The sequence below is a fragment of the Arachis ipaensis genome, chromosome B7, assembly GCF_059453495.1.
Source record: "Arachis ipaensis isolate K30076 ecotype BB chromosome B7, ASM5945349v1, whole genome shotgun sequence".
Classification (NCBI taxonomy): domain Eukaryota; kingdom Viridiplantae; phylum Streptophyta; class Magnoliopsida; order Fabales; family Fabaceae; genus Arachis; species Arachis ipaensis.
Genome location: NC_142442.1, coordinates 42,448,021 through 42,463,730, shown reverse-complemented (window position 1 = coordinate 42,463,730; position 15,710 = coordinate 42,448,021). Strand labels below are relative to the sequence as shown.

At 35.9% G+C, this 15,710-nt stretch overlaps 1 protein-coding gene and 1 pseudogene across 1 annotated transcript; both read right to left on the bottom strand.

The window, feature by feature from the left end:
• Positions 1-556: 556 nt before the first annotated feature.
• Positions 557-1,994, bottom strand: LOC107607053 (pentatricopeptide repeat-containing protein At3g26782, mitochondrial pseudogene; annotated as a pseudogene).
• A 21-nt stretch (positions 1,995-2,015) lies between these two features.
• Positions 2,016-3,254, bottom strand: LOC148550963 (uncharacterized). The gene is made up of 3 exons (XM_088494682.1): positions 2,750-3,254; positions 2,498-2,592; positions 2,016-2,111 (listed from the first exon to the last, which is right to left on the bottom strand). Exons 1-3 carry the CDS (start codon positions 3,252-3,254, stop codon positions 2,016-2,018), a joined length of 696 nt encoding a protein of 231 aa, XP_088350808.1.
• Positions 3,255-15,710: the final 12,456 nt, after the last annotated feature.

Sequence of the window (15,710 nt, the reverse complement as noted above, 5' to 3'; positions counted from 1 at the left end):
GCGTCTATTTTATTATTTAAAATAGCGACACATTTTGTCGTCGATAAATTTAAACGATCTTAATCACTTCTTAAAATTAAATGAATGGTACAGATTTAATGTATAAAATCGACGGCTAAAATGTTGTTTTTTTTCAAATTAAAATCGACGGGTATGCTGTCGATTTTTATCAATAAAATAAAATTTTCCCCACACACTCCCTGCGTTTCCTTCATTTCTCCAAATTCACCATTTCAATTTTCACCAACCCTTATTTTATCCCTGAATTCACCTCGCATACTTCAACATTCCTTCTCCATCCCCGCCGCGCCGCCGTCGCTCTGCCGTCGCATCAGGATGATCTATCCCTCCTCCTCCGCCTCTCCTCCGATGATCTCCACAAAGAATCAGGTTTTCCTTCTCTCTCTCTCTCTCTTTCTCTCTCTCTTTCTTTCTCTCTCTCTCTTTCTCTATTAATTTCAAATCTTAAATTCACTTCAACTTTTTCTCTGTCTCGCATTTTGGAATCTGTAAACAGAGGAGCTTCGGACATTGATTCCTAAAGGCTTTGAAGTAATTAGAGCGCTTGCTTACGGAGCCAGCGCCGACGCTCAAGCGGCAGTTCATGCTGCTCGCAGACTGAGGAAGCTTCTATACGGTGAAGAGGAGGGGATAATCGACCGGTGATCGGATAGTCGCCGCCGGTTTCGGAGAGCTGAAATTTTTCGTGTCGGAGAGTGCAAAATCGAATAGTCTCGAAGAGGTTGATTCAGTTGTTGAAGAATAACATTCAGAAAAATGTGTGGGAGAATGGTTGCTTTATTCGTTGTGAGCTTCCGATCAAGTTGCCAGTATATTATCCTCTCAAGAATACGAGTGGTTAGTTTTTTCAATTTTTTGTTTCTTCTAATCTCTAAGTGTTCATTTGGATTGGTGTTAATTTTGCTTTGCATGTTCTGCTGGGGTTGTATTTTGAAATTAACTTCAATCAATTCATTGTTTTTGCATTGCCATGTAATGAAGCAATCTAGGGATTGGAAATTGGGGTTTGTGAGCTAGTAGCATTAATTGATAATACTTTGATGATGGAAGTTATAGAGCACAGGACTTATGAGATGCTATCACAAGGGAGACAGAATTGAAGCAAGGTATGTTCTGTGATCTGGCATGGATAGGATATTTCTTTTAACATTTACCTGTCTCTTTTAGAAAATACTATCACAAGGCTATTTTGTCTGCTGTTGTTAAGTTTCATAGAAGAATTTACATATTCTATTTTGTCTGCTGTTATTAAGTTTCATAGAAGAATTTACATATTCTATCTCCAGACTTTTCCTGTTTATCGTTATGATCTTATCATGCATATCTGTTATATGAAATATTTTGCTCTCTGCAGTTGAAGTTAGGAGATCCTTCAAAGTCCGAAGCTGAATTCCAGGACCTGTGCTAATCAAACCATAAGCCATTGCAAGTTTTTCACTGTGATAATTTACTGCACTCTCTTTTTCTTCCATATCTATGTTCTTCAGAACAACAGATACATTTGGAGTGTATCCAGCATGTTCTAGATTTTCTCTCATCTCAACAATCATTTCATAAATCTTTGGTGTTTCTGGGTGTTCTCTATCTCCCGTTACAAATTCATGAATCGTTCCATGCACTTCAATGAAGCTGAAACCTGGTTCTTTATGAATCCCTACATCCTTCATAGCTCTTTTTATAGAAGCAACATTTTCTCGTCTGTTTGATGCAGCATAAATGTTTGACATTAGGACATTGTATCCACATTTTTTGGATTCTAATGATAGAAACTGTTTTGCAGCCCATTCAGCAAGGTTCACATTTTTGTGAACTTTGCAAGCAGCAAGAAAAGATCCTAATAGGGCCGAGTTTGGCCTCATAGGCATGTCCTTAATTAGTTCTTGAGCTTCTTCGAGTAATCCTACTCGACCGAGAAGGTCTACCATACAGCCATAGTGTTCAATCTTTGGGACCAAACTGAATTCATTAACCATTTTGCAAAACAGCCTCTTCCCTTATTGAACCAATCCAGCATGGCTACAAGCATGAAGAACTGCAATGAATGTTATGTCATTAGGGATAACTCCTAGTGCTTCCATTTCAGCAAAGAACTAGTACTAAAAGTAGCAGTATTATAATTGTGCATGCCACCACTTTATATCTTTTTTTCCTTATTATTAGCTTCATAAACATTAATTAAGATAAACTCACCGGATATATTGGCCATGGTAACACACTTCAAAACCTTCGCTGATCGATCCTTTACTCTTATATCTTAGTTCTTATTATAATAATTAACTGTTTAAGATGAAGCACAGGTGCAGGTATGGGAAGGGTACACAGATTGGAGGAACAGACCTGCCATAAGAGGAGTTCATGGTGGAATGCTTGCAGCTTCCTTCATTTTAGGTTAGTTACTTTTGCTGACATCATAATATATATCGTCTTTCTAACAAAATTATTAGATAATTTATACATGAGAAATTAATTAAATTACAGCGGTGGAGGTATTTGAGAACCTAGCATATATTGCAAATGCAAGCAATCTTGTTATGTACGTGTTCAAGTTCATGCACTTTTCGCCATCCAGCTCTGCCAACATTGTCACAAACTTCATTTGTATATGCTTATGTTCTTAAATTATCAAACAAAGATAATTTGGTTTTATTTAATGTGCATATGCTTATGTTCTTAATTATTAGTCTATTAATTCATTTGTATATAGGGCAGAATAATGTGCAGCTTATACCTATAACATAATAATCTGTGTAAACTTTCTTGACATGTGAGAATTTGATAGTTGACTCATTAAACTCATCTCTCTCATTCCCATCATCTTCAGACTCATCAGAATTTGTAGGTTTAGAATTTGAATTACATACAAGCAATCCAAGAAGAAAGCCACTTGGCCAAGTCATAGATCCCATAGTACTCTTAACTTTAGGGAGTAGTACTTTTGGTTTAGGTACCAAAAGCCTCATGTTCATACTTTGGCATGCCAATGAAATCACATAATGATTATGTTTTCCCATGATAGTAGAACTAGACAATATTGTTGCGGAAATAGATTGAGCAGCAACATGATTTATCTGTGATTTCTCAGGGGACAAGTTGAAGGAATATGAATTTGATGTTCCTGTTTCTTGAGGCCTAACTCCACAGATGCTGCTACTCATAAGAATCTGATGAGCATGGCCTTTGAGCATAACATCATTTATTGAGTATAAGCTCATTGATGAAGAGCAAACACTCATCTCTTATTGCCATTGAGTTGAGCTTTGTTTTGGACATATTTAAATTTGGTGCAGTTTTGCAGTGAAAATATATGGAAAATATTGTGATTTGGTTTCAGATACATGAAGAGGCTAGGAAGTTTGCATATCAAACAGGGGTTAAGGTGGTTGTTGCTTATGGCGGAGCTCCAATAAACCATCAGGTTTCTTTTCAATTGTTTATCTTTTTTTGGTTCTTTGTTCTTTTTTACCTAGGATTAGTTATGCTACTATTGATGCTATTTTTGATAGATGCTTCAATTTTTGTCGTAGTTGCTCCATTGAATGATCTATGTTCTCCACCTAATGAGATAGGGTATGAGTGTTTATGAACTACAGTTTCTTTGGAAATGTGAAGATGTGCTAATTAGCCATAAATTACCAATCATAGTTTGAGAGTATCTGAAAATTTTATAAACATGTCACTGTAGCTGGTGTGCTTTTGTTCTTGCTGCAAATTTGGCTGAATTGATCCAATTTGTAGGCTAGAGTCTAGATGTTGTATAGCCCATAATGTAATATCTTACTTATCAATGGCAGTATGAACATTTAGTATCTGATATATATATCTCACTAATAAGTTATGAATTTTCCAGCTACGAGATCTTGAGAAGGGGGTGGACATTCTCGTCGCAACTCCTGGAAGACTGGTATATTTGCTGGAGAGAGCTAGAGTTTCACTTCAGATGATCAGATATCTTGCACCAGATGAGGTAGATAGGATGCTGGATATGGGTTTTGAGCCACAAATAAGGAAGATTGTTGAACAAATGGATATGACCCCTCCAGGTGTAAGACAAATTATGCTATTCAGTGCCACATTTCCTAAAGAGATACAGGTTTAGTTCATTCTTTAAATTTCTGGAAGACCTTTTATCTATGTTAGCAAGATATGCTTCAATGTGGTGAAGTAGAGAGAGAGAGAGAGAGAGAGAGAGAGAGAGAGAGAGAGAGAGAGAGAGAGAGAGATCAGTTGTGAACATATCTGAATTATTGTTGTAATTTATGGTTGACATGCAGAGACTAGCCTCCGATTTCCTGTCAAGATACATTTTTCTCGCTGTTATGAGCAAATACATTTGTTTTTATATTTAAAAGTTTATTTGTCTTGTTATCTAATATTCTATATAAATTTTATTTCTATATTTAAAAGTTTATCTGCATTAATTGTTTACTATTTTTCAAATAAAAAAATAATTAAAAAAATATAGCTAATAAAATCGACGGTAACGTTGTCGCTTTTTAATTTTAAAATAGACAAAAAAACAAAATATAGACAAAGAATTTGTCGGTATCTAAATAATTAAATCGACGGCAATTGTGTCGATTTTATTGAATCAAATATTGACAAAAATGGCATCGATTTTATATAATAATATTGACAGCAATGTTGTCGATTTTATTGAATCAAATATCAACAAAAAGGCGTCAATTTTACATAATAATATCGACGGCAACGTTGTCGATTTTAGTAAGAAGGTAAAGTTATCAAACTCATATTATAGACGAAAATGGTGTCGATTTTATTAAATTATTATCGACGGCTAGGCAAGCCGTTGATTTTATTCGAATTTTGAAAAAATCGACAAGCTTAATAGTGACCACCTCCACCGTCCATTTTGCCGTCGATTTTTAATATTATCGACGGCTTAGCCGTCGATTTTTCCGTCGATTTTAACAATGTTTCTTGTAGTGTCTTGGAGGAAAAATTGTGTGCCGTCCAACGTGGTTTGCATGCTGCTCTACGGCTAACCCTTAGCCCAACTTCCAGTGCTCCAAATTCTTCATCAATTCATCCATTCTCCAAGCTTTCGAAGAGCGAATCAAGCCCATGAAATTAATCTCAATTTTGTTTTGAATTTAATGTAATTTGAATTTTCATTTGAGTTTGTAATATGTTATAAATAGAGGTTGAGAGAGCACAAAACATACACCATCAGGGGGTGGAGGACTCCACACTCTACTCTTGACTTCTCAGTCTCTTCTTTCTTACCAGATTATAGTTTTTTTTTTTTTTGTAATTCTTGTTTTGTGAACTCAGTTATGATGTAATTATTCTTTCATCTCTATCTTTGATTTGTGCATTATTGTTTTTAAGAGAGAATTTTCGTTCTTCATTTGAATTATTCAAATCTATTGAAAATGGTTTGAATCTGAGTTTAATTTCATGATCAATTGAGAAATTGAATCATAGGAATTGAGGTTGAAGATCCTCTCTCTCAGTACTTATGATTTTGAATTTAGATTTGATATGTGATAGTAAATCAACTAAATTCAGATCTTAAGAGTTGTGTGGCTCTAAATAAGAGAATGCACTTCAACTCTTCTCATGAGCAATTGATCAAGGAATTAGTAATTGATTAAGTTAAAAGAAATTAAATCACCAAGGGGATTCAATTACTTATGATTTGCCTGAGATCAATAATTGCATGATTGAGATAGAGGTGAAACTCATTGATCTGGAGGATTTAACATCTCTACTCCTTAATATTCTATCTTATCTTATCTTTCATTCCTTTATGAGCTTTGTTCTTAATTCATTTCTATTCCCAGTTATTTACATTCTTGTCACTTACTTCCAGTTTATTTACCTTCCAGTTATTTACATTCTTGTCATTTACTTTTAGTCATTTATATTTTAGTTATTTATTTTAATGCTAAGTTCTCTAGTTTTATGATATGCTCTTTGATTAATCATCATTCAAATATGAATTGTCTAAATAGAATAATCAATTAATCATTGCTTGCTTAATCTATTGATCCTCGTGGGAATAATAACCCACTCACCGTGGTATTACTTGATGCGATCCGGTACATTTGCCAGTAGTTTGGTGAATTTTCCACTATCAAGTTTTTGGTGCCGTTGCCAGAGATTAATTGTTGTTAACAAACTACCAGTTAATTGATTATCTAGATTAGACACTTTTTCTTTTTGTTTTTATTATTTACTTGCTTTTTTTAGTTAATAAATTTTTGGCTAGTTACCTGTTTGTGTTACTGCTTCACTTGGGATTCTCTTCATTTTGACGTGGAGAATTCTAACTCCTCTTTCTCTTGGTGCTTTTGTGTTTTGAGGAAAACCACATGAGTAACTACTCACAGCAACAAAATGATTCATATTTCCATGGGGAGGAGAACTATCCGAATTTTGTTGGGAGAGTCAAGAACAAGAAATGGAGTTTGACTCACCTTACATGATAATGCGCGAATTGTGAACTCGCACAACTTAACCGACAAGTGCACCGGGTCATCCAAGTAATACCTTAGGTGAGTGAGGGTCGATCCCACGAGGATTGTCAGATTTAGTAACAATGATTATCCAATGATTATCCAATTGGCAATAAATTAAAGAGTAAAGAAAGCAATTAAGATGTTTAGTGTAAAAACAGTGAGAGAAAATAGTTAAGGTTTTGGAAATGTTTACTTTTCCGAATTAAAAGTTCTTACCAACTATCTTAACAATGTATGATTCATTCTATGGCAAGCTGTAAATGCCTAAACCCTAATCTCTTAGTAATTTAGCCTCCTCTAACCTTCATTAACTGCCACTCTCGTGGTCACTTAATTCCGATTAAAGGGTTGAGTTCAAAACTAGTTTATGGCCACAAAAACCCTAATTACCCAAAGCTAACAGGATTATATGTCACATATCCCAATTATTTCATGTAATTAGCAATTTAGGAAGAATTTGTTTTCAAGTTATTGTTCAAGCGAGATAACTCTCTCGAGAATCACAAGAACTCATGTAGAATAAGGGTCATAGTCTCGTTCCACCTAAATTCGTAAGATTAAGAACAAAAATAATCCTTGAAACTAAATTAATACATTAATTAAAATAGAAAAGTAATAGTCTTAATCCAAAGAAATAAACAGAGCTCTTAACCTTAACCACGGAGGTTTAGTTGCTCATGATTTACAGAGAAAACTAGGGTTCTCCAAAGTGAAACGTGCGGAAGAGCAAAGGTCCTAGATCCAAGAGATATTTTTCCTTTTATACTAATCTAATTTGATTCGAAAAACAAAATAAAATGATAAATCCTAAAACTAAAAGTTATTGTTTGTAAATAAAAATTACAAAAAAAAAAATAAAATATAACTAATAATAAATGCTAAATCCACTAGAGATGCTCCAAGAGTGGGCCTTTCACATTCGAATCAGGCTTGCTGGCGCTAAACGCCATATAGGGCGAAGGGGAGTACGTCAACTTTTCTGTTTTAGCTCCAAACTCTGCCAAACTGCTCCGAATTTCACCTGAAATCATAAAAAAAATATAACAACTCAAAGTAGCATCCAAAGAGGATTTTGAACTAAAATATTATGAAATTAAATAAAATCTAACAAAAAAAACTAGAAAGTGAAGGAAAAAGGGGTACAAGATGCTCATGCATCACAGGGATACTTCCCACCAGCAAAAAATGATTCACATTTTGATGAATGGAGAAACTATCCAAATTGTGGTTAGAAAAATTAAGAACAAGGAAACTTTAATGTCCCATATTCTATCCATCAAGAACCATCATCTCTTGATCTTGCCATGGAAACACTATAGCAAACAGTTGTTATATTTGAGCAAAATGTTTCAGTCTCACTTCCTGATTATTCATATAAAAAACCCTTACCACTTGAGCTTGCCTTAATACAATTCTCTCAAACCACAAACACCTTTAATATCTTCCAAAACAACCTCAATACAGCACTTACACCTCCACAAAATTCTTCCAAACTTTTATCCCTTGAGCTAGCCTTAGAACAACGTTCTCAATTTACTACTTTATTTGCCTAAAATAACTACAACTTCATTCAAGAAACAAGAGGCAACTTTAAAAATCAGGAAGCCTCCATTAGGAATCTTGAATTTCAAATGGGAAAAATTGTGAAGCAACTTTCTGAGAAATCCACCAAAACATTTCCTAGTGGTACATCCCAACCCCAAAGAGGAATGCAAAGCTATTACCCTGAGAAGTGGTAAGAGGGTGGGGAAGGAGGATACATACAATGAAGAACAAGTTGAGATCACTGAGAGAGCCAACAACCAAGAGAAAGAAGGAGCCTCTACATCTATTCTACCAAAGGAGGAGACCATAAACGCTCCATGCATGCACATTCCAATAATTAAATCATACTAATCCCTTCAACTCTATGCATGCAAGCTCTTGGGAAGAAAACTTTTAATGCACCACCCACATTTGGATTGAAGTCTCTCTCCCAATACTTGAATATGCTTTTTTTGGTCCTAGTGAATCAGAAAGTTTTATAGGAGTTTATTTTTGGTTGATATCCTTTTCTTCCTCATATCCATTGAAGTTTTTTCTCTTAACTAACTGGAAGAAGAGGAAGAAAATTCAAGAACCACACGTCAAGCTAATGACGTTAAAAGAGCACTTGTTGGGAGGTAACCCAACCATAGTATCCTTTGATTTCTTGTTAATTCTTAGTTTCATTAATTTTCTGTTTTCACTGCTAATTGATGCATACCAAAAGGGTGTTTAAGATTCAAAGCTTTTGACCCAAGCAAGAGCTAAGTTGGTGTTTTAGTTAACCATGCATCAAAGGATAAGTTGATGTTTTATTAAATGTTGTTTTCTACTGATGAACAATGCATATCAGAAAGAATTATTGTTGCAAGATTTTAGCCTTCTTGGCCTAAATAGAGAAGAAGTTTGGTGTTAATTTCACCATGCATAGAATGTACCAAACAATTATTTCAATGTATGAAAGGGAAATTTCATGTTTGATATGACAATTTTGATCCTAGCATGACATTTGAGATTGCATTCTGCATATTTTCAACATTTTGCATAATCATACCATTTTTTGTATAATCGCAGCATGAAACATAATTTGGGTATGGAAGCAACCCAAACAAGAGTTAAGCTTGGTATTTGACCAATTCTGCCTTTCATGCATGCCTCAATTGTTCCTATTTAGTTGGTCTTGATCATTTCAAGTTGCATGGTTATTCAAGGTGAAACAACAATGTTGTTTGTGTTTTACATTAACACACCTTGCATACATCAATAATTCAATCTTGAACTAACTTTGTATGAAACTAAGTTTGGTATTGCAACCAATCTTAGAATAGGCCAAATTGCATATTTCATTTATCCATGCAAGCTTGGCACCTTAAGCAAGGTGTCATGCCACACGACAATTTTGGTGTCCAACATCACGTTCATAGCATCCCATGGCTAATCAAGACAATAATTAATCATGCTTCATGGACTTCCAATTATGCATGCCATGGCACGACAGTATTGTGCCATTGGACGGTAATAGAGTCAACAATTAATTTTGGTCAAAAAATATATTTTTTTAAAGGTGCCGTCCAACGGCCCTTATCTTATATCCAACGGCAAGGTGAAATGCATGCCCAGAATAATATATTTTGCAAGTTTGGTGTTGCATGGCTCAGTTCTTACCTTGCATGGTTTCTGTTGCCTTTGAACTTTACTTCATTTTCTTCTCATTTCATTCATTCAATAGTGTCATCTTAGTTGTTATGACTAGTTGTTGATTTTATTTGCTATAGTTAGTTGGTTTCTATTTTGGTTATGATTACTTTGCTTCATTTAAATTGTTCTATTTTGTGTCTCATGTCATTTGTTTTGAATAGTTATTTTACTTATTTTAGTTTGTTCTAGATATTTGGTTCATTCTCAATTGTTTTGAATTATTTATCCCCGCTTAACTTTGGTTTGAAGTTTGTAGGAGTAGCCCTTGTCTTGCCTAAAGATTGTTTGAAGCATTCACTCCACTTAGTTTCCTTTGTTTCATTTGAATAAGCTCTTGAATCATTCATTGATAATCATGATTATTCTTAATTTCATCACCACCGTTGTTCCTTGTTGCTTGAGGACAAGCAACCCTTCTAAGTTTGGTATTGGAGGCTATGTAGAACTAGCCTAGAAGGACAAAAAGAAGCTAACTCTATTTTAAGCTTTAATTCTTTATATATGTTTTTGTCTTTAATTAATAATCATGATTCATTTCTTTTCATGTCATCTTACTTTTGAAATTGCATGTACCCAATATCCAATATCTTTAAGTATGCAACAAAAAACTTTTTGAAAGGAAAAAGTTGAAGTTTTTAAAATTTGGGGCAAGTAAAGATTAAGAGAAGTGGAGGTTCTGATAGTGTGATTGTGTAATGAGGCTTCATGCTTGTGAAAACTTGCATGGGAGCTCTAAGACATGGAATAAAGTTTAGAGAAGTATTATGGAGGTTCTCAAAAATTTATATAACCAAGAAGCAGCAACAAAAGAAAAGAGAAAGAAAAAAAACAAAGAACAAGGTCCAAGACTCTGAGCATCAATTACTAGGAAGATTAAGAAAGAAATAAGAACTCAAAGAGTTATTGTCCTAGTTAAATGCTTGTGGTGAACTTGAATCAAAGAGAGAGGCTTGAACAATTAAATCCTAAGGGGTGCTTCAACACCTAATACCTTGAACCAACTGGTTTGAGAGTGTTGATTGAAAGCTTATTGACAAACGGATTTTTGCTAGTAAAGAATTTCACAATAAATTCTCGTTGCTAGTATAGTTTCTAAACCAACAAAGAATCCTTTCATACAAAAATTTGGTTGTCACAAGTAACAAACCACTAAAAATAATAACCGAAGTATTCAAACCTCGGGTCGTCTCTCAAGGAATTGCAGGGAAGTATACTTATAATTGGTTATTAGATTGTATCTTTTTGAGGTTTTGAATAAGGAACAAGAAAAGTAAATTGCAAGAATTAAACTAATAGCTAATAAAGCTCAAGGTATGAGAATTAGAAGTCTTATCCTAGCTATCCTTATCAATTGTGACATCAATTGTCCGTTGCTCCCACTTAGTTAACCTCTAACTATGAAGGAAAGTCAAGTGGATGAATCAATTTGATTCCTCAATTCCTAGTCAACTCCTAAGGAAAGACTAGCTTTAGAGGGATCCAAATCAACTAGCAACTTTCAATTATCAATCAACAAAGGAGTTTGATAACTCAAGAGTCTCCAATTACTAAACCAAAGCCAAAAGGAGAGAAATCTACACTAAAATCCAACCAAGCATTTTATCAAACACTTGGAAGGCATAACATAAAAACATAGAAATTAATAAGAGATAATAAATCTAACCAACCAATAATTGCAAGCATCTGATAACAAATAAAGCAAGAAGCAATAAACATGAAATACCTCAAATTGCATTAAATATGAAATTGCATCTAACATGAAGGGTTCATAAATTAAATTGGGAAAATAAATAAACCAACAAGAGAAATAGATAAACTAAAGATCTAGAACTAATAGGAGTAGAAGAAAACTAAATTAAAGTAAAATAGAAATTTGAAATTGAGAAGAATTAAAGCTAAGAATCCTAAAACCTAGAGAGAGGAGAGAGCCTCCCTCTCTAGAAAACTACATCTAAAATCTAAAATTATGTTAATGAAAGTTGAATGAATGTATGTTGTGTGATTTTCCCACTCTGCAGCCTCTAATCTGTGTTTTTCGGGCTTGGAATTGGGCCAAAAACAGCCCAAAAATGCCCCCAGCGATTTCTGATACGTCCAGCACGTGGCTCTGTCACGCGTACGCGTTATCTACGCGTACGCATCACCTAACTGCATGGAAACTATGGCAAATTGCATATCATTTCGAAACCCCGGGTGTTAGCTTTCCAAGGCAACCGGAACCGCCTCATTTGGACCTCTGTAGCTCAAGTTATGATCGATTTAGTACGAAGAGGTCAGGCTTGACAGCTTAGCAATTCCTTCAATTTCTTGTATTCCTTCCACTATTGCATGCTTCCTTTCCATCCTCTAAGCCATTCTTGCCCTATAAATCCTGAAAACACTTAACAAACATATCACGGCATCGAATGGTAATAAGAGAGGATTAAAGTTAGCAAATTTAGGGCCAAAGAAGCATGTTTTCAATCATAGCACAAAATTAGGAAGGAAAATATAAAACATGCGAATTCAATGAATAAGTGTGAGAATATTGGAAAAAATCCACTCAATTTGGCACAACATAAACCATAAAATGGTGGTTTATCAATCTCCCCACACTTAAATATTAGCATGTCCTCATGCTAAGCTCAAGAGAAGCTATAAAGGAGTGAAGAGGAATGGTAGAAATTATGAAATGCAACCTATCTATATGAATGCAACTTCATGCAAAAAGGCTTTTACCTACTTGGTCAAAAGTAAATGATTCTTTCAAGAATAAATATAACCTAGATCTCACTAATTCAAATCATGAAATAAAGTATGTAATACCCGGTCTAACCGAAATTAATTAAATAATAAGTTAAATAAGAGCGAATATGGTTGGAAGATTTGGCAATTGGAATTTGATAATTCAAATATGATATTTGGATTCAGTGAATTTTTCCGAGTCGGAAAACATAGTTTTCTGCGTAAAAGCGCGCAGTGGAATTTTGACCGGCAGTACCGGCTGAGATCTGTCTGGTACTACAGCTGAGGAAATTGATTATGGGTAAATAAGATTAATATATGAGGTACTATAATTAGGGAAGGTAGAAATATTTAAAGTGCAATTTAGAGCGCTAATCTTAAAGGTTTTGGCCCAAAATTGGGCCAATGGGCAAAAATAAGTGAACCGGGCCTAAGTGGGCCCAAGACCCAACATATATAAACATTAGTTATGAGCATTTCAGCTCATTTTTCCCTAAAGAAGGGGTGTTGGGCGCTGAAATTGGGAAGAGAGAAGAGAAGAGAGAAAACCTAACTCTCTTTGATCTTCAAACCACCATAACTTGAGCTACGGAGCTCCGATTGACGAGCCGTTTGTGGCCACGCGTCGCTCTTCTCATCCTCTACAATTCTATCTAAGTTTTGTGGTGAGTATTCCATTCATCTCTGCCCAGTTTTCGAAATTCCTCACTGTTACACGTTTTTGGGTAATTAGTGTTGAAATCTTGTGATTTTGGGTGTTTAGGGATACTCCAACATGGATTCTAAGTGGATTCTATCCCTACTTCATATGGGCTGAGGTAAGAAGTGCTCAAACCCTTGTGACTTGTCATTTTTATGAGCCCTAGGTTGATGTATGTATGTGATATTGGTTATGTTAGTGTATTTGGTGATGTTGGTGCACAATTGGGAGATTGGTATTGCTTGAGGAGCTTTGGTGAGGCTTGGAGCTAAGGTTGGTGAAGACTTCCAAAGAAGAGTCTCAATTAGTTTGGCTACAAGAGGTATGGTTTAAGTTTCAATTAAGTACCGTGTGTTGTGATGAGAATTCCTAGGCTAGATGCCCCTAGGATTAAGTTTGGATTGTGTAAATGGTTGGTGCTAATATGCATAGTTGGTATGTAATGTGAATTAATGATTTGGGTTGAGAATTGTGTGGCCTTGTATGCTTGGTGTATTGAGAATTTGATGTACTGGGTAATGAATATTGATTTGTGGTTTATGCATTTAAATTATGATATTGGGCCGGAGGCTGTGGATTTTGGGCCGGAGGCCGAAAAAAGGTGAGAAAGGTAAGTTGATGTGTGCATTGTATGATGACACAAGTGATTGGATGAATTTCAGATAATGAATATATGAATGATTGGGTTGGTTATTGAATAATAAGGTTTGAGGAGTTGAGGTGTGGGATTTGGTAAATTTGGGTGCAATTATATAGATGAGGTATGTTTGGTTTTGGTTGAGATATATTATATGGTCATATATGTGATTATGATTATTGATGCCTTGATGGTATGATGATGCATTAGAGATATGTTTGTCGTGATATATGCTTGATGAATGATTAAGGTTGATTTGTGGGTAAAGCCACGTGATAGTGAGTACGATATTGATTATGTATAATGATGGTTGATTGGAAATAGTGTTGTCGAAATTTGGCATGAGAAAGAGTATATGATATGTAAATGTGTTTGAGTTTGAGAAAGTGTCAACGTGCGAGTTGAGGAGGCTTGATGTTGATTTTGGTATATTTTGATTGATTTCAAAGAAAAGGCTGAAATTGGCATGTTTTGATTGATTTTGAAAAGAGTTGAAAATGGCTTGTTTTGAAAATGGCACTTTGTGGTTTTGTATGGAAACATGGTTTTGGGGCATACTTTGACGGGACATAACCTGGACTACGGATCTCTGTTTTCTGCCAAATCTGTTTAGAAATGAAATTGGATCCGGGATGTCCATGCCGTTCGAAGGACGGATGAAAAACGATTTAAAATGAGAGAGTTATGTCCGTCGGAAGATTGGGGATTGAATCTGTAAATTCTGCAGCTTTTAACTTAGAAAATTTTTAGCAGAACGACCCTACGCGCGTAGGCGCACCTAGCGCGTGCGCGCCGTTCTTCCAGAAAGCACCATCCACGCGTGCGCGTGGTGTGCGCGGGCGCGTCGATGCGCTGTACCAAATGCCCAGCTATTTTCCAGAGAGTTGTGCCAGGGTCGTGCCAGTTTTGTGCCTGGGCGCAAGAGCACCCACGCGTACGCGTGGCTCACGCTTGCGCGCCGTTTGGATATTTTTCAACCCGCGCGTTCGCGCGTATGACGCTTGCGCGTTGATGAGTTTTTGGCCATCCACGCGTGCGCATGGAGTGCGCGTACGCGTGGCCCTGTTTTCATGCCAAAGTTGATTTTTGAGTTTTTAAAGCCAAACCTCATACTTTTAAGCCTCCGATCTCACCCCTTATGTATCAAATCATTATGGTATGCCTAGCAATGAGGAAGGAGCTAGGGGATGTGGTAACTTGCGAGTGAAGCAAGGGAAAAGGTTATGATCAATGATGATCAGATATGATTATATGAGATATGGAGGATGGCGGTGGAAGTACCGTGTATGCCATGAGCCGAAGGGCTATATTTATTGATAAATGGTTGGTTCTTGATTGGACCATGAGCCGGATGGCTGAGTTCTTGCCGGATACGGCGGAGCCATGTTGATAAATTGGCTAGTTCTGGATTGAACTGTGAGCCGGGTGGCTGAGTTATTGCCGAGTTACGGCAAAGCCATTATGGATTATGGCTGAGTATAAAGACATATATGATAAATTAAAGAATATGATAAATGAATAATGATGAAAAATGTTGAATGTAAGCATGCTTGTTTTTTCTCTCTGGTTGTAAGGGTGACAGGGCACCGATACCCTCTAATGGCGACAGGGCGCAGATACCCTCTAATGGCGACAGGGTGCAGATACCCTCTAATGGTGACAGGGCACATATTCCCTCTAATGATATTAATACGCAACAGAGAGACTATGCCCGGGTTAGCTACCGGACATGTCGGGTTGGCTTGATAACCGACAGATGATATCATCAGCCATAGGGCAGGCATTCATCATTTGCATATGTTTGAATTGTTTGGGTTTGCCTATTTGTTTTGGATTTCTACATTATATATGCTAAGTTACCTGATTATGTGCTACTTGTTCTACTTGTACCCTAATTGTGTATTACTTGCCTGTATTGCTTGTG

Bases quoted from the DNA above. Each gene is read 5' to 3' on its own strand.
- LOC148550963 (XM_088494682.1), bottom strand. From the start codon at position 3,254: ATGAGTGTTTGCTCTTCATCAATGAGCTTATACTCAATAAATGATGTT. The intron at 2,593-2,749 runs GTATAAGCTGCA...CAATGTTGGCAG, and splicing joins CACAGATTATTATGTTATAG to AGCTGGATGGCGAAAAGTGC. The intron at 2,112-2,497 runs GTAATTTAATTA...TTTTAGTACTAG, and splicing joins TCTCAAATACCTCCACCGCT to TTCTTTGCTGAAATGGAAGC.